General features: G+C 37.4%; 1 protein-coding gene across 1 annotated transcript in view; it reads right to left on the bottom strand.

The window, feature by feature from the left end:
* LOC115918943 (tubulin alpha-2/alpha-4 chain-like) overlaps window positions 1–17,720 on the bottom strand; it is a 29,115-nt gene extending 11,395 nt beyond the window's left edge. The window contains exon 1 of the mRNA XM_030995272.1: window positions 17,588–17,720. Within this exon, the coding sequence (XP_030851132.1) occupies window positions 17,588–17,590 (3 nt within the window). The 5' untranslated portion in view covers window positions 17,591–17,720. The remainder of the gene's footprint in view (window positions 1–17,587) is intronic.
* Between the last annotated feature and the right edge of the window lie 459 nt (window positions 17,721–18,179).

The raw sequence follows: 18,179 nt of genomic DNA, 5'->3' as shown, positions 1-18,179 counted from the left end.
TTACTTATAATCTGTTCTTTTTCTTTATCATGTTTTGTTCATACAGTTTTCACGGAGCAAGTGTGATGGAATTAGTTGACATAGAATAAATTAGCAAGTCAACCCTACTACGACTTTTCATTGACTGTTTCTTCACTACCCTTCGGTCCAACAGTGAAGATGCTATTCTGTTGAGACTTTAAACCTATTTTTGGTAGAATTGATATAATAATATGTATGAATAAATGGAGAAAATGTGGGCATGTGCCCCCAAAAAATATTCTAAAAGTGTACGTATGATATCATTCCACGTACTCGACAAATAAAATAACTACAGAGTATTTGTCAAATGCAATCCTTAGTATACTATAAGTGGCAACAGTCTTCTTTCATTGGTTATTCTGTTTATAAGGTACATTACTTTCAGTGTTTATTTTAGTTCACAGTCATGTATTGTAATTGGCGAATGAAAATGAAATATTTTCAAATAGATAAAACTAAATTCATCGCAAATGAAATGGCAGGTACCATGATAATAACTGGATAATAAATTCTATTTAATTGAAGTAAAATAAAAATGGAGTCAGTCTTTATCGAACCAGGGAGAGATTGCATTTTATAAGAGTTTATCAGCTAAAAAATATAATGGGTCTGATGATTATTTGACCGAAATAATTAGCATTCCCTAGCCACCACCCCATACATATATGACATTAATTTTGATTTGATATTCATTACAAGCAGGGGCCTAGGTCTACAGGGTTTGTCGTGATCATTGGAACATGTTACTATAAAGCGGGAAACCTAAGTGATATGTGTGTGGGCTGAGTATTGCTGTTGTTTTAATCACGAATAAAGTTAAATTTGAATTGGAAATTGCACCATCATTCCTTGAAAGCACATCCGAATTGGCGTAATAACCTAACATGTGTCGTAAAATACTAACAATGCATGCATACAGATCCATGATGCAGACCATTATTGCTGTTGTTGTTCAGAAGTGAATACATATTGCTCCGTTTAGTCTCATTTCACAACGCCCCCTATCGTCAGAGTCAGCAGCCTAACATGTTAGCCTAAGGAATGTTACAACAACAAAAAATCGTTTAAAATTTAAACGAAAAGCACATCCACCCCGACGTACGTTATCACTAGCTCTTTCATTGGAACCCTCATGTCCCGTTGACTTTTGAAAGTTCACCCACCGTAATTTGATCAAAATAGGTTGCAAGCTCGTCATTGCCTATAATACACATGTGAAACAAGTCGAACTTTGGACTCAGTTTGCTCCCTCGCATATAATCCTTCAAAATGTACAAGTAAATATTGTAGAAAATCTGTATTCCGTTAGTATCACCGTGATCGCTGTGCATATTAAACCCATTTGGAAGAGTACAGGTTGATGTTAATATTGCTTCTCTTTGAAATATTTTTTTACGTTGTGAATTTTACATCAGAAGCTCAATTTGATATATTTTACATTGTCAACAACTTAAATGGTAATCCCTATCGCACTTCAAAATGCTCAAGGAGTTACAACATTACAATACTTGGTTAGGAGTTTACGTTTTTGGAATATTAGTACCCGTTTAGGGTGCGAATTCGGTCAAAAAAACACGCGAAATCCAAAAGTTAGGGTGAATTTTGGCTTCCGAAGGAATCCTCGCTTAGGGGTGTGTGCAAAACCTGTGGTCACGCATGCTTATATTATTTCTACATGAGACCCCCGGGCTCTTAGGCCAACGAAACTCGCGTCACATTTTTACCAGCTCATATAGTATATAGCCATAGGCCTTTATCTTGCTCATTTTAATACAAACATCAAATATTGTACAAGTAACCCACATATATACGTGCTATAAATCCAAATAGAACAGTAATGTGACAAACCTTTTAACCATAATTCACAACATTTTGAATTAGTTCCAAGATATGTCATGATGCACAGCATGCATACACATGACTTCCTGAAACATCTTGTGCTGTGTTAAATGGTTGTTTTTAATTTCAAAACAAATTAGAAAATGATCATAACTAAATGACAAGTTGTAGTTCTGTTGTGTTTGAGTTGAGACAATTTATTTTATGTCACCCAGCTGAGAAGATCCCGGAGTCCCGGACACAACATTGTCTAAAAAAATACAAGAAAGGGACCGAAACTGTACCGAGGAAGCACAATCTAGTAAACGATGCATGCCTTTTTTATATGCACGAATTATGATTGTGCTGCTGCATGTCGTTGGCCGTAAATATCGCCTCGTAGATGGAGAGAAATGTTCTTTTATCATCTACATGGGCGATGGTCCAAGGCAGGATTGGGGGGGGGGGTGTAGGGGGCAAACATTACAGGGCGGCTCACCTTTCCGGGGCAGTGGCGTAATGAGCAACAATATTTGGAGGGCAGAATACAAATCTGCATCACCACCACTTTTACGTTACGTTGCACACCCGCGAAAAGTTTTGCAAAGTGGCCGAGTATTATTGTTTTTTTCTCAAACTCATTTTAAATTTGTATCTACTAAATTGGATCTGGGAGATTTATAGGTTCTCTGTCATTTTTATCATGAATCCTCTATCTTGCAGAACATTGTAAAATCTGACCTTTCTTGCCCTTTTACAATATTATATAAGTGGTGTCTCACTTCCTGTTTTTTAATACAAAGGTAATTTTAAATTCTTATATTGTATCATTATTTACCTTTAATATGGTCTTACCTTTACTATATATATTTGTTGTCGTATTTGATGTTACACTCTGTTTTTTTTTTCTCTCATTTTATTAAATATGTAAACATTTTGCATATCTATTTGTATTTTTACAAAGCAAGGCAACATGAAAGATCAGGTTTTTTTTTTAATCGTAACTTATTTCATATTTTTAGTCTTACTCAGGCGCGGATCCACGGTACCACACTATCCACACTACCCCCCCCCCCCCCACTCAGCGAAAAAGCGAATTCCCGAGGGCAAAAATGAAGAAAAAGAATAATGCTCACTCCCCCCCCCCCCCCCCCCCCCCCACTTATTCAGCGGCCGGCTAAGTCGTTGCGAAATTTTCTCTTAAATTTTTTCTCAAAAAGTGGACGAAATTTTGGTCGGCGCGATTTTCAAAGTTTAGGCCCCCCCCCCCCCTCCTATCGGCAAATCCTGGATCCGCCACTGGTTTTACTTGTTTATCATTGTGCTTTGATGTTTATATGCTTTATTTATTTCAATTTGTTGTCTTTTTCTTCCTACTGTAGTTATATGTATGATTTTGTTTTGAGAATTTGTATATATATGTGTATTTTAATTGAGACAGGGCTTTATGGAAGACCAGCTTTTAATTTGAATGAGATACCCTGTATAAATATGCGAAATAAATAAATAAAAAATAAATAAAAGATCAGGTAGAGTGTAGTGAGCGAAGCGAGTGGGGCATAAATTGGCGTGGGGTCCTGGGGCGGAGCTCAGGGGGTTTTAGGCATTAATTACGGTCAGATAAGCATATTTAGATACCTTATTTGTGACACTGGCAGGTCAATAATTGGCGTGGGGTCCAGGGGGTTGAGCCCCATGAAGCTCAGGGGTTTTAGGCATTTAATTATGGTCAGATGAGCATATTTTGATAACTCATTTCTTTCTCTCTTTCTTTCTTTTTCTCTTTAACATACTTTTTCAAAAAAGTGAGACAATTTAATTCCTGTTTGCTCTCCTTTTCTTTGAATGGAATATAATTTTTATGTGATTCAATTCATGTTTTATTATTTTCTTTTACAAACCATTTTTACTCCTTTATTGCTTATTATTTTTTTTTCATCGGGGGCGTTTTTTTTTTCTTCGTTTTTTTTTTTTGGGGGGGGGGGGGAAGGGGGCGCGAAAATGCATTTTACCCCCTGTAAACCCCGCTTCCGGCGCGTATGAACCCAGGCGCGTACGCAGGGGGTGGTTTTGGGGTTAACCCCCCCCCCTCGAGTTTTTTTTATGTGTATGTTTTTTTTATGTGTATGTTTTATGTATGTTTTTTTGGAAAACCCCCCCTTTTGATTTTAACCCCCCCCCCCCCTTGAAAAAAATCCTGCGTACGCCACTGTATGAACCTGTACCCTAACGGAAAAGAACACTTTTTGTGAAGCATTATTCCAGTGCCTTGCATCGATGCCAAATTCTGCAACTTGACATGTCAAACTATTTCAACACGTACCGCGTGTACTTTATGTATTCAAAACAACCATGCGGGGCGAAAAAATACATAAATCTTAAGTTATTTCTGTACCATGCAAAGTCAATCAATATAAATTTAAAAATATAAATATATGTAGGCCTTTCTGTATTTTGAACGAAGGAACTTCAATACAGTATCATTGAGTTTCTTTGATAAATCGATTGGTAATACTTTTCTAAAAAATGTGAATTCAACAGCACGTTAATTTCTATTGGCTACTTTTAACCTGGAATAGGGTCTGTGTACTAGTGGCGTAATGAGCAAAAATATTTTTTTTTTTTTTTTTTTTTGGGGGGGGGGGGGGGGAGACAAAAAAAAAATCCGCATCACCCCCCTCTTACATGCAGGTCCCGCTGAACGTTTTTCAAAGTGGGGTCTAGGGGCAAGCCCTGGCGGGGGTCAAGGGGTGGAGCCCCCGAAGCTCAAGGGGTATGGGCATCAGTGGCGGATCCAGGAAATTCTTACCAGGGGGGGGGGGGGCACAAAATGGCATGGAGGTGAAATATATGTAAAACGATGAAGCGACAGAGCGAGGCTTTAGCGGCGGGGGAGCGGAGCGACCAAGCGGGGGTGGGTCTGACCCCCTCCCAGCATATGAAGCATTTGCAATTTTAGAACCACATTAGACGCATTTTCAGGCACTTCCTGGAGTAATATGACGTAAAATTGCTTTCTGCTACCCCTCCAAGAGTAGGGATCTTTTGCAATTTGAGAACCACACTTGGCGCATTAATGTCTACCGGCACTTCCTGGAAAAAACGAGGCCTTCTGATTGGTTAAAAGTGATCTGTCACGTCGTGAGACGTTGTAGCAGGCCCGTAGCCAGGGGGGGGGGGGGGGGGGGGGGGGGGCACGTGCCACCCCAAATTTCCAAGATCGGTTGAACTTTTTTAGACCCCTCCCCAGGACGTCGATCAATTACATGAATGTGCCCCCCCCAAAAAAAAAAAACAAAAACAAAAACAAAAACAAAAAAAAACAACAAAACAAAACAAAACATCAAACTGTGGCTACGGCCCTGCGTTGTAGATGCTTCATTGCTGCACAATGCAAAAAGGCGGTGGTCCGGTATTTTACCTGTAGTACTTGCACAAATTATCTCGAGTGTATAAACTGTGTTGTTATCAGGGGCGTCGCTAGACGCAGTAGCTTCTGGAAAGGAATTGTCTACTAGTGTTACTGTTAGTGGCCCCTAAGGCCCATTGTGACTATAAAAAACATATTTTATTTGGGGGCGCTTGCCCCCCCCCCCACCAGTACGCCGGTGGTCTGTATAATATGGACGGTGTACAGTAATATGCATGCATGACGGCATGAGCGTTCAAATGTGAAGTTGATGCTATTTAAAAACCTGGGACCCGTTTCACAAAGCCTAGTGGCGTGCGCCTGTAATCCAGCTAAAAGTGGAAGTTACAAACTGATTCAGCCAAGGACGCAGGTTCGAAGCTGAGTCACGTCTTTCGGATGGTGACGCGCGGTCCCCAGACGTAAATAATAATCATATCTGATTGATACACGTCTGTAAAAACCCAATACACACACACAAAGCCTTTTTTCAATGACAAATGACAAAAATCAGTGACAAATCTGTCTCCAAATACTTTCATTAATGAACATGTTTAGATTTTTAGTTTTCTTCTTCTTCCGGTCTTCTCCGCCTGTTTTATTCTCATGTTATATAATTGACAGTCTTTTGTAAATTTGATATGTTTGTTTATCTTTGGATGTTTTTAATGAAATTATTGAATAAACTATTTTTAAATCATAATCTTTCATATTCAGAAGAGTCGGAAGCCTTCATCGACAATGGCAGAGAAATTCACCGTTGAAGCTGTTAACCAGCAAGAGTGGGAGGAATTTATTGAGAATTTCAAGAACATAGTTGAGCAAGGTAGATTAATAGCCGGAGCAGTCTGGTCGTATCGACCTTTCCAGAGCTTTGGTCATTTACACCGTTGCTTCTGTGACGTTATGGATTCATTGCCCGAGTCTGGTGAGAATTTTTTGTTTCTCTGCCCCTGTCAAAATCTAGAACGAAATTTGTAAATTTATCTGTCATCAGTGTATGTTCATAAGTTGGATATTGATACAATCAGCCACTATCATGGTTATTGTGCCATTAGTAATTAAACCAGTGATAATGGTCTCAGTATTGTAATTGAAGATCTATATTTTCTGATGATTTTTTTTTTAGTACTCAAAAATGTATTGATGTTTTGAAAATATTGCCATGTTTTACCATGTTTTGTGATGAAAGTTAGTAGCAGTAGAAATAATCTTGTTTTACAGTGTTTGATAATAAATACATTTTTAAATTCTTTTGTCACTTCAAAATCATGCATGCACACACTATGTGCACCATCTCCACTCTCCATAAGGAGCATTTCTTTCAATGTGGTCACCGTAAGGGCATATTGCACATTTCATTACAATGGCTTTGTGCATCCTACCTGGTGCTCCATTTCATAAAACTTATTATCAATAACTAGGTACAATATAGTTGTACTAAACCAATGAAATCCTCGCATAATAATTATGATTGGCTATGAGCAAATTTTGTCATAATTAATTATATATGTGTGGCATTTTTCATTGATAACAATCTAATCAAGGTAACGGAAAGTTGAAACATGTATATGAGAAAACATTAACAGGGACCCTTTTCACAAAGCTTTCATCAGTGACAAATGACAGTTTTTGTTCAGTATAAGCTACTGAAATCTTTGCTTCTGATTGGTTATCAGCAGATTTGTCACTGATTTTTGTCATTTTTCACTGAAAAAAGTCTTTGAGAAACGGGTCCCAGGAGTCTTCCCATGTTATGTTGTTCTTATAAACAAGTAATGGAACGAAATTGAGATCGACTTTTTTTCTTCTTCATGATAGGTAAGCAGTCCATCTTGCGAGGTTTTCCTGATCTTGCTGGTAAGCTTGCGCGTCAAGGCAAACTATCATCGGAGTCAAAGCAAGAGCAAACAAGTGCCGGTCTATTTTCATTAACTGATGAACAGTACAACGAGATCCAGAAGAAGAATGACATATACCGCAAGAAGTTCTCTTTCCCGTTTGTGTTATGTGGGAGAGAGAATAAGATTGCTACTATTTTTCAAGGGCTGCAAACTCGTATGCAGAATTCAAGGGAACTAGAGCTTCAGAAAGGCGTAGAGGAAGTGAAAAAGATTAGCTACCATAGGCTCCTATTTCTAATTCAGGAGAAAGCTTTGTCACCAATCCAACCTAAATTATGAGGTCCGTAGAAGCACATGCATCATCATAAAATAAGGAAAACGAAAAGAATGGAGGAAAGTATTCTACTACAGGAATTACAGTATAGTGAAAAACTCTCCAAATATTTTTATAATCTTATGAAACAAAGGAGTGTAGAAAAGAAAATTATTCAACTTATTGATAAAAATGATAAAATATTGAATACGGAAGAGGAAATTAGAAACAAGTTTGAAATATTTTACGAAGACCTTTATTGATTACGAGAGGTATCAGATTTTCAAGATATCTTGCACGACCTGGAAGAAATAGATCATAAAATTCCAGATGAAAAAGTAGAAGTGTTGGGTAGAAAAATTTTCTTTATAGAAATTTGCAAAATTGTTTGTGGGTTTACTGCAGAGTTTTTCCAGTTTTATAAAAGGATATAGGGATTTATTTCATGAGGGGTTTGAACGCAGCATAAGATTGTGGAAGATTTTCACATTTTCAAAATTTGGAAATTATAACTTCACCACTTAAAGGTATCAAAGCTCGCAATCTACTTAAATACTGGCGCCCTATATCTTTGCTCAATTTCCAATACAAGATTCTTTCTCGTTGCATTGCAAACAGAATAAAACCACTGTTAGACGAAAACATACATAAAGATCTAAAAGGCTTCTTGTTCGGTAAATACATTGGAGAGAATATCAGAATAGTTACGACATACTTTCTTATGCATATTATAAAAAACTTCCTGGGATATTACTTTTTATTGGCATTGAAAAGGCGTTCGATTGTGTTTCACGTGATTTTTTATGGAATGTAGTACAATTCTTGGATCAAATCATTATATTCAAATTCTGCTTCAAATGTGTTATAGTTAACGGTTGTTTAATATCGCGTTTTAATATTAAAAGGGGTTGCCGACAAGGAGATCCGCTTTCATATTCGTTTCTATTATGCGCAGAGATTTAAGGCACGTTAGTCAGAAATGGGTGGTCCCCCTTCTTTTCTGACAAAACATGGGAGAGGGGGGGGGGGGACATTTGATATGATGCCCCCCCCCCTAGGACAAATCATGGGGGGAGTCGTGTCTCCTTCTCCCCCCTGATTGACACCCTTACAGTCGATGTGGATGATAAGGTGAGAGAAGTGTGCTGAAATAAAATGGGACTCGATTGTGGAGACATTATATTGTTACAGTCAGAATTTTGAATAGTATATGTTGTTTTATGGGGAGCCAATGTTGTTGTGGGCGTTTACATTGATTCTACCCACCACAAAGGCTCAAAGACTGGAACAAAGTAATTATTGTTTATTTCAACACGATCTCTATATGAACATAGATTTAAAAAAAAACAAAAAACAAAAAAGAAGAAGCAAGAACTCTGTATTAGGACGTGAATTTTATTGTTGCTAAATTTCATCAAGATGTGCAACGAAGTGACAGAGTAACAAGTAAATATTTTCTCAGTAAAAACTAAAATATCTACACGTGATTTCTTCAGCTGCCCCCTCTCTTTTCCCTCCATCCATACCCCCTCACACCTTACCCATCTGTGTGTGTGTGTGTGTGTGTGTGTGTGTGTGTGTGCGTTTCTCTCTTTCCCTCGTTCCCTTCATCTCTCTCTCTATCTCTTTCTCTCTCTCTCTCTCTCTCTCTCTCTCTCTCTATCTTTCCCTCTCTCCCTCTCTCTTTTTTTAAAGAAAAGGCATTATTTTCCCCATTGTCCGCGGGTTCTGTTAATACGACCACAATTACGTACAAGTCCAGTATACCTACTGTATATACTTGGCCTACAATATTCTCTGACCCCCACCCGAAACCCCGAATTTGATCAAACACTTGCAGTCAGCTCACATTACCGGTTGTCATGGGAATCGTCTACTTTGAGTAAAAATGTACATTTAAGGTTGCATTATTCTTTTTTAAAAGAAATAATCTCCCCTCTCTTTCTCCGTCTCCCCTGCTCCCGCCAAAACAGTGTGCGTGTGGCTCATAAAATGGTTGGGATTAAAACTGCGGACAAGAAAAGGACTTGCCGTTAGCTGGTAAGGGTTTTTGGTTGTCGTCGTCCGTGTGTAATAACTAGGGACTTTTAGATTTGCACGTCGACATAGTGGACTGCTACGTGTGACGTCCTTTTAAGGCATTGTGACCTCCTTATAAGGCACTGCCAGTGCCTTAAAAGGACGTCACACGTAGCAGTCCACTATGTTGACGTGCAAATCTAAAAGTCCCTATTGTGTACCAGGTAGTTAGGACGGCTATTCATGTAACGCTCCACCTTTTGACTGGATATAATCTCCTCAAATCACTTTCAATTCATAAAAATAATGCAACATGCCCTTTGATTTCAAAATTCTAGGTTTAATATATGTCTTCGTAAAAATGCATTTAATATATTTGTGGAGTTACCCGTTTAGTTTACAAGGGGCTAATGATTGCTATGATAACATACTACATATCGGTGTCTGCATGTATTGAGGTAATAACTCTTAAATACTTAAGCTATTAATATGATGTTCTTGACCTTATACTGTATTATTCCTAGTTTCCTAGAGAGAGAGAGAGAGAGAAGGAAAAGAACAGAAGAATCCGATATTTTAAAGCGATAACAGAAATTCGAATATAATAAATCTATATATTATACAGTCATGGTATACATATTGTCTTTTTTTGTTAGGCCTAATCGCGAAAATGTTGGAATAAATGTTGTTATTAAAGATAAGCTTGAGTTCTGGTAATGCGATTGCATTGTAAAAGAAAAGGTGTGGAATGGATCAGAAAAGTTGATCATATAGCATGTAAGTAATGGTGTGTAATGCAAGGTTCTGGAGTCATCAAAATCATCATAAATTTGGCAGAGTCTTGGTAAAGTAACAATCACTTACACAGAAAGATGTATATGGGACAACACACATGGTGTCGGGGCTAGTACTACCCTGATTTCCTTATCTTTCTATGCTCATTACTCAGTCAGTATACATTTTCTTCCAAAATTGTTTGGCACATGACATTTATTTGTAATCTTGAACATTCAGTGTAAGTTTCGTTAGATTCTGTGAAAATTCATTTTCTTTTTTTACCAGAACTCAAGTTTAACTTTAAATGCACATTACTTGCCTCGAAATGATGTAAAAAAGCATTCAACATGACATACATACAGCAAATTATTCATCAACTATTATTAATAACCATTGTCGCAGATACCTCTCCTATTATTATAATCATTATAATATTCACCTATGACACGTTTCTGCTTTTTTCCACTTGGTTATATATAATGATGAGATCGTTCATAGACGCCACACCCCATCTATCCCTCTCCGATTATCTTATCATACCTAAGCACTTATAATAATATACAGAACTTTTCGCAATATCAGGAGGGGGGGGGGGTATCCTCTCGTAGTTGAGTCTGAATAAAAGTTTATAAAACTAGGCAAATTGGTACTCATATTTTCTACGCAATCTGTGTATCAGATTATTTCATTGATAACGCTTGTATCAGTAAAAATCGAAATGTGAATACGATACATTTCCGCAACCGATACATACACGCTCGCCATTCTTTTTAAAAATGTTGACCGAGTATGACTAAACTACATTCTAGAATTGTTTGATTTAGAGTGATTATTGGAGGTCCATCCCCGTAATCAGCGTTATGCACGCCTCAAGGCGCAACCTTAATGTTTAATATTGACCCAAACTAATTTCCCTCGCGTCTTGTCTGTCTGAAATGAGCCCGGCGATGATGTGCAGGTCAGTGTTTCGTGACTGTCTTAGGGCGCGTTCATGCTTGATTTTGAAGGCAGAATGAGCGATTTGTAACGCTCATCGTAAACGCTCATCGTAATCGCAGTTCCACGGTGTACTGTTCAAGCTTACTTCTCTGGCTCATCGAGGCAATTCTCCGTGTGTGGCCATAATTGGTCTTCCATTCGCAAACCTTCACTGTGCATGCTACGTAGACCCACTAGAGGTCAGTGCGTTGACCCCATTTAAACGCGTTTACAAATTGTAAACGCATCTTTTTGTGAGTTTACGATCGGCGATCGTGATCGCCGTTTTTCGGTGATTCTACAAAAGTAAGCATGGACGCAACCGTGTTTTAAACTAAACGCGTAACAGATGCCTGATTCTGGCCAGAAAAAGTTAAGCATGAACACGCCCTTATACCAGCAAAGGGTAGTCTACCATTACAACCACTTCTCGTGAAATACCTTATTCAAATAGAATTACTAAGATACAGTGTTCCTCCATTCATTCGTTTTGCGTCTAAATATCACATAATTACCAACAGATTTTTAGTATTTGTAAGACCAATATGCAGGAGTTCCTGGAAGCTTTTAAGACATATCTTAATCCTCATTTAGACGTGATGCACCACCCCCCCCCCCCCCACAAAAAAGCAGGGTAGCGTACTATACAGACGTTTTACCTGTAAGGAAACACGTACAAGTAGGGGTGAAAAGCAGGGTGGGTACAAACACGGAACAAAGGACTCTGAGCATGCTCACTAGTCTTATCTGTGTTTTGCAAGATAGAAAATATTAATGTGAAGTGCTGAAAATAATCTACGTGTACCTTTAATCCCTCGGCGATTTAAGTTCTTACTCCAATTCTGAATTAATATTCATGGTTTTTTGCAAATAGACAAACGCGTCATTTTCAGCAATTAGAGGCTTGTCTCTTCTTTCATTGATATTCACTTTTGATATGATATTTAAAATTAAAGTGGATTTTCTGATTAGTTTCCATTCGTGATATGAATGGAACAATCGTGAATGGAACATGACTCTGAATGGTTTCAATTAGAGCTTTGGCGTCGAAGGCGATGTCTAGTATTGGCTAGAGTCATAATACCACGGGGTAATGAGATTTCATTTCTGTTCAATGGATTAAGAATCGGATGTATTTCAAATGTTGGTTTACTTGATTCCACCTGCGTTAATATACATTTTACAGGAATAAACCCAAAACAAAATGAGGAAAAGGGTAGGGGCGATAACAATAGGTTAACTCTGATTTTTTTCACTTTTGTCTTCTTCATTGGTTTACCTTATTGATTAGAGTTAGTAATTTCTAAAGCGTGACAAATACTATGATTGATACATTATTAAAGAAAAGTCGTATTACATCGTTGAACGTATACAAATCATAGAGCAGAATTGTCACCTGGCTTTGATAAAATCCTTTGCAAAGCCTGTTGGCTTGTCAATTACCGTTCATAGCACTTTATTTTGTTGCTTAAAGATTGAACATTTCTAGTGGGCATCTTTAGCATCGTGGGCAACTTAGAATTGTGAGTATATCTTGCTATTAACCAATATAAATAGAAGCACTTTGGGTGGCTTTCCAAAATGGATATAGAGTGGTGAAGTGTGACGTCATAAAAAATCTAATTTTAGAATTTCTCAATTTTTTCTTCATTTTCCGAAAGAGCATCAAAAATAATGTCCAAATGTTGAAAGCCAATTGAATATGTTAAGTATTGTCTGAGATGACCATCTGAATAAATATACTCCCCATAGGAGCTCAGTGTTATATGCTCTGGCTCCTAACCACTAGGAGCCAGAGCATATAACACTGAGTTCCCATAGGACATATTATATTCAGATGGTCATATCTCAGCCATTACTTAACATATTCAATTGGTTTTCGACATTTGGACATTATTTTTGATGCTCTTTCGGAAAATGAAGAAAAAAATTGAGAAATTCTAAAAATTGATTTTTATGACGTCACAGCTTCGGTACTCTATAGGGTTCGGAAAGGTCAGGAGATTGAAATAATAGAAATGCAGTAATGTCTATAGCTGAATTACGTTACAGTAACGTCTGGACGGAGCACATACTACATGACTTGTATAGAGAGGGATGATGACGAAGCGCACTGTTAACTCATGCCTTCTCCATCTCAATCTTGGTCGTATTTCATCACGGGATGCGATCCAGTAGATGAGTCACCTGCTATTCATAATGAGATGCCGCAACATCCAGAAGATGCTGAGCGGAGGAGAGGATTTGGTGTATAGTACTGACATTTCTCTCTTTTTGCTTTCTTCCCCTTTTCTCGATATCCCTTTCTCTCACTCTCTTATTCTGTGCCCTTCCTCTTTCAATCTTAACCCCCTCCTCTCTCTCTCTCTCTCTCTCTCTCTCTCTGTATCCCCTTCTATCGTTCACACTTCCTCTTCCCCCTCTCCCCTCTCTACCTCACTCCTACCTATCTTCAGCATACACTACTAACAGCATATGACTTCCTACTCACAGTGGATTCCAAATACTAGTAAAAGTCTATACTTAGTAGCTAAAAGAACGGATACCCCGACATCGACGAATTGCTGAAATTATACACATTTATGTTTATGTTGCAATTACACATATACATGCATCTTACAATATTCATTGAATTTCGTTTGTCATAGCGACCTGTTTGATTATGAAGCTAAAGGAGTAATACATAGTAGTTCTGTTTCGTGCCAGCATTATCATTATATTTCCATACCATGTATTCCTTGCATTAGTCTTCTTGAAAATAAATAAATATATCTATGTTTTGCCTATAATCCTAAAATCGTGCCTACGTACATCAAAGCGTGCATTTTATCTTAATTTTATTTGTTTTATAATTATGTGAAACTCCCTCCTTAAAGTTAGTGTGCCCCCTCTCTCTCTCTCCCCCTCTCTCTCTCTCTCTCTCTCTCTCTCTTTCTCTTTATATCTGTCTTTCTCTCCCCCCCCTCTCTCTCTGTCTCTCTCTCTCTCTCTTTCTCTCTCTCCCACTACCTCATCCTTTTACATAATTTTTGCTGAACCCAGCCTGCTGATGGCTGATGCGTTTAAAAATGTTGATTTTCCACCAGATGCCGAGAAAATTCATACGTCCACGGGATTTGATCTCTTGAATGAGACATCATTATGTTATGAGATGCAGTGTAATGTTCTAAAATCGTGGGACTGCAGCTATATTGGCGCGAATGACATTTGCCTTCGAAGTGTCAATGACTTTGTGCCTTTTAATACAACTCATTCCCGTTGTTGAAAATTGGAAGAAGGGATAGTTTTTTGTGTTATTTCTGTCAGGGGCTTCCTGAAGCCTTGATTCATATATTTTGTAAATACACAGTGGTTACTTCAATATGGAAAAAGCTTGCAGATTATATTGATAATATGACGAAGGAGACAACATTGTACTTTGAGTTCGCTCATACATTTGGTATTGATATCGGTGGCAGGCATGGTGTATTTATTGTTTTGTTTTTTATTCCTGTGCTTCAAACTTTACATTATTCGCTGTAAATCTTTAGAGGTAGAATTTACATTTCCAGGATTTCCTTTCTTTTGTAAAAATAAAACAGAAAATTGAACATAAAATAGCAGAAGAATGGTAAATTGGGCTCCCATACTATATAGGAAATGGTCACTTTCTTTCATGTAGAATTTTGGTCACCTGGCATTTAACAAATTGTATACTTCATATTGTCAATTATGTTATTCTATTGATAATATTACTGCATTTCAGGGGAGCCTCTCCTTGACGAGTCAAGTCTCAGTTTTCTGATAGAGCATGTGGAGTGAGGCGATATCTTTGTGTTGTGCTGTTTTGTGTTGTGTTGTCATGTGTTGTACCGTGTTCTGTATAGGCCTACATCCATTTACTTTAATGATATGATATTATTGTAAATATGTTATGCGTTGTGTTTTATTTTCAATTTATAAATACGGCTTAAGCATTAAAAAAAAAAAAATCATTCCCGTTGTTGTCGTTGTTGTTTCTATCTTGTTTGTATGTGCTTCAGCACTTTTTTTTTTACATCATAAATATCTATCACTATTATTACTATATTTTTAATTTTCTATTATAATCATCATCATCATCATCATCATTATCATTATCATTATTATTATTGTCATTATATTTATTACTATTCTTATCTTTATCATAATGATTACTAGGAGAACATTGCATACTTTCGGGATACAATTTGACAGATTTTCATACCGTCGAAAAACTTATAAAATTGTGTTGGAACATGCAATAACCAACTTGACCCCTTTTTCTTTTCTTGTTTTTTTTAGGGGGTATGGGGCGGTTGGTTGGGACACTACATTTTGCATGGATAGCACCTAAAAAAGCCGAATGCGGCCATATTATGTATGAACGATTGGATATGACCACAATCATGCAAACAAAGACTTTGATGATGACACTGGAGGGGGGGGGGGGTCGGGCTCATATCTTGGTGTCGCCACCAATCTCAACCGAGCTGAACGGTTACGGTTTGAAGTGCAAGCATTAGTACATTGTCCCAGCAGTTGGCTATAATGTTTGCCTAACATGTCTAGACTCTACCATGGCCACTGTTGAGGCATATCATTATCAATGTGGATGTTTTAGAACCTATGTTACATGCAATTTTTTATCATATTTGATTCGACTTTTCAAAATTTGATTTAGTTTATTGATTATGATCATATTTTCAAACCTATAGTCCTGCATAATTATATTCACGCGCGTTAATGTAACATTCATACAATATTTGTTAATGTAGTAGGCCTACATGCACAGAAAATGTAAGAAATTCAGCAAGTTAAGCATGCACTGAGAACACACTGATATGAATTAGATTTAGGAAGGCTGCAGTGTTGACCTATTTTACCATTAGTTTTCCTCACTAGTCAATGTTAATGATCTGATTTGCATGTAAATATCAATGCGAATGTTTTAGATCATAATTATACATATATATATATATATTTTATTTGATAAGTGAACATTTTGCCTTTTAATTTTTCTTTCTAAATAAAAACCTAAAAACAAGTCTATACAATGGTGTAGTCTAAGTCTGGCCATTGGGAAGGGGGGGGGGTACTAAAGGCATGATTCCAAAATAAATTTAGTATTTTAAATTTCACTTTGACCGAGTGGGATCCACTACTAAATAATAAATCATTGATGACTTTGGCAGCCGTGTCACTTTCTTTACCCCCCCCCCCTCTCTCTATGCCATTTTTGTTTTGTTGGGGGGGGGGGCACATCTCCATGCCTCTGTAGACCTCAATCCTTTCACTAATTTTCATAAGATATAAACCCAAATACAGCAACACAAAAACTACGTATATCCATAATCTATATAGAAATTGATAGAAATTGATAAGAATTAAGGAAAACGTGAATATCATTAGAAAGCTAAGAAGGGTTGTTATAAAGACAAGACAAAAATAATGTAATTAAGACGAGTCCCAATAGGCTTATCCTGATGACTAGAATTAACTTCCAAAACATGAAGGCGGAATTTGCACAAAATTAATGTTATTTATCAATATTATTATTAAAAATTCATAATACTTTTTCTTAGAGACTTGCGGATATTATAGTGCACAATAGTACAGCATAATTTGACGAAATCCCTTTTCCCTAATTCTCAACAATTAAAAATGATTACAAACAAAAGTGTCCAAATCATCATGGCCATCAGTCTTTATGAATTCAAACAACATTCTTATGTAGTCTAAAGCAAAGCTAGGCTATATTTGCCATGGACCATAATACAATTTCACCCTGCTAATCATTGTTTTTGACGAATAATAAATTAGCAGGTTGAAATTACCATTGTAATATACAAACGGTGATTTGATTCCAAATAAGAATAATCTACAAAATGTATTCAGAGCTAGATGCACACGTACATTGATGATTATGATGACTGTCATTGTGTGTGCAACAGAAATAATTTTTGTTCATCACCTCAGTATTTCCTACATTTTGTCAAAACTATGTCGAATATCCTTTACATCTCCATTGAATATACATGCATGAAGTGCAAATTGTATAGGATAATGCTTGAAATGCCAAGCAGGTCAAGATGTTACAACGGGTTAACAAAAGCAGACCGTCGGAATTATATGCAACACTATACCGAGCTATGATGATGTATGTACTAGTAAAATATCGAAATGATCGAGAGAACCGTATTTAAAGGAGCAAGATTCTGCAAGCGCACACTTGTAGTTATTCTTAGAAAGTATATGGCGAAGGTCATTTTATTGCGAGCCGCCGATCGAGGTCGCGCTCATAATAATTAGCGCGCTCTTCTCGCAAGATGCAATCACGACCAAAATGACTTGATCAACATCCAGCACTAGTATCTTAAATCTTAAATCATATCTTATTTGATTTCTTACCATGGTTGATTGCTTGGATATGCTTCTGACGACTGAAGGATGGTCGATGTCAACTGCAGTCTCGATAGCATTTGCGAAGCAGTAGTCGTAAGGTGTGGCTCAGTGCATTAACATCAGATGAAGAGAGAGAGAGAGAGAGAGAGAGAGAGAGACGAAGAGGGGAGAGAAAGAAAGAAAGAGAGGGGGAGGGATGCATTCGATTCGACGGACGGACTTTCGCCGGACCCGAGGAGCAACGCCATGCATAGCGGTAGACACCTGCAAATTCGGAATCGAATAGAGCGAAGGCATTTTCTTGATTTATGCAGCGGAGAAGTCATCTCATTCACGATTTCGATTTAGCGCCATCTCGCGACTAAATAGTTGATTTCCTTGCTCGAATTACATGGTTGTGTGTTTTTGTTGGTGTTTGTTTTTTACCGGATGAAATTCGATATTTTTTCCCCTCTAAATTTCTTTATTTAAAGCCGGCTTTATTGTGTTCGTTTTCTGTTCTTGGTATGTTTTTTTCTTCTTCTCTCCTTCATAATGTGTGGTGGCTGATTGATTATAGGTGACGGGGATGGCGATTATTATGATGATGGTGGTGAAA

Source organism: Strongylocentrotus purpuratus, unplaced genomic scaffold (genome assembly GCF_000002235.5).
Source record: "Strongylocentrotus purpuratus isolate Spur 01 unplaced genomic scaffold, Spur_5.0 spur5_scaffold_21, whole genome shotgun sequence".
Classification (NCBI taxonomy): Eukaryota; Metazoa; Echinodermata; class Echinoidea; order Camarodonta; family Strongylocentrotidae; genus Strongylocentrotus; species Strongylocentrotus purpuratus.
This window is presented reverse-complemented; position numbering and strand designations above follow the sequence as displayed.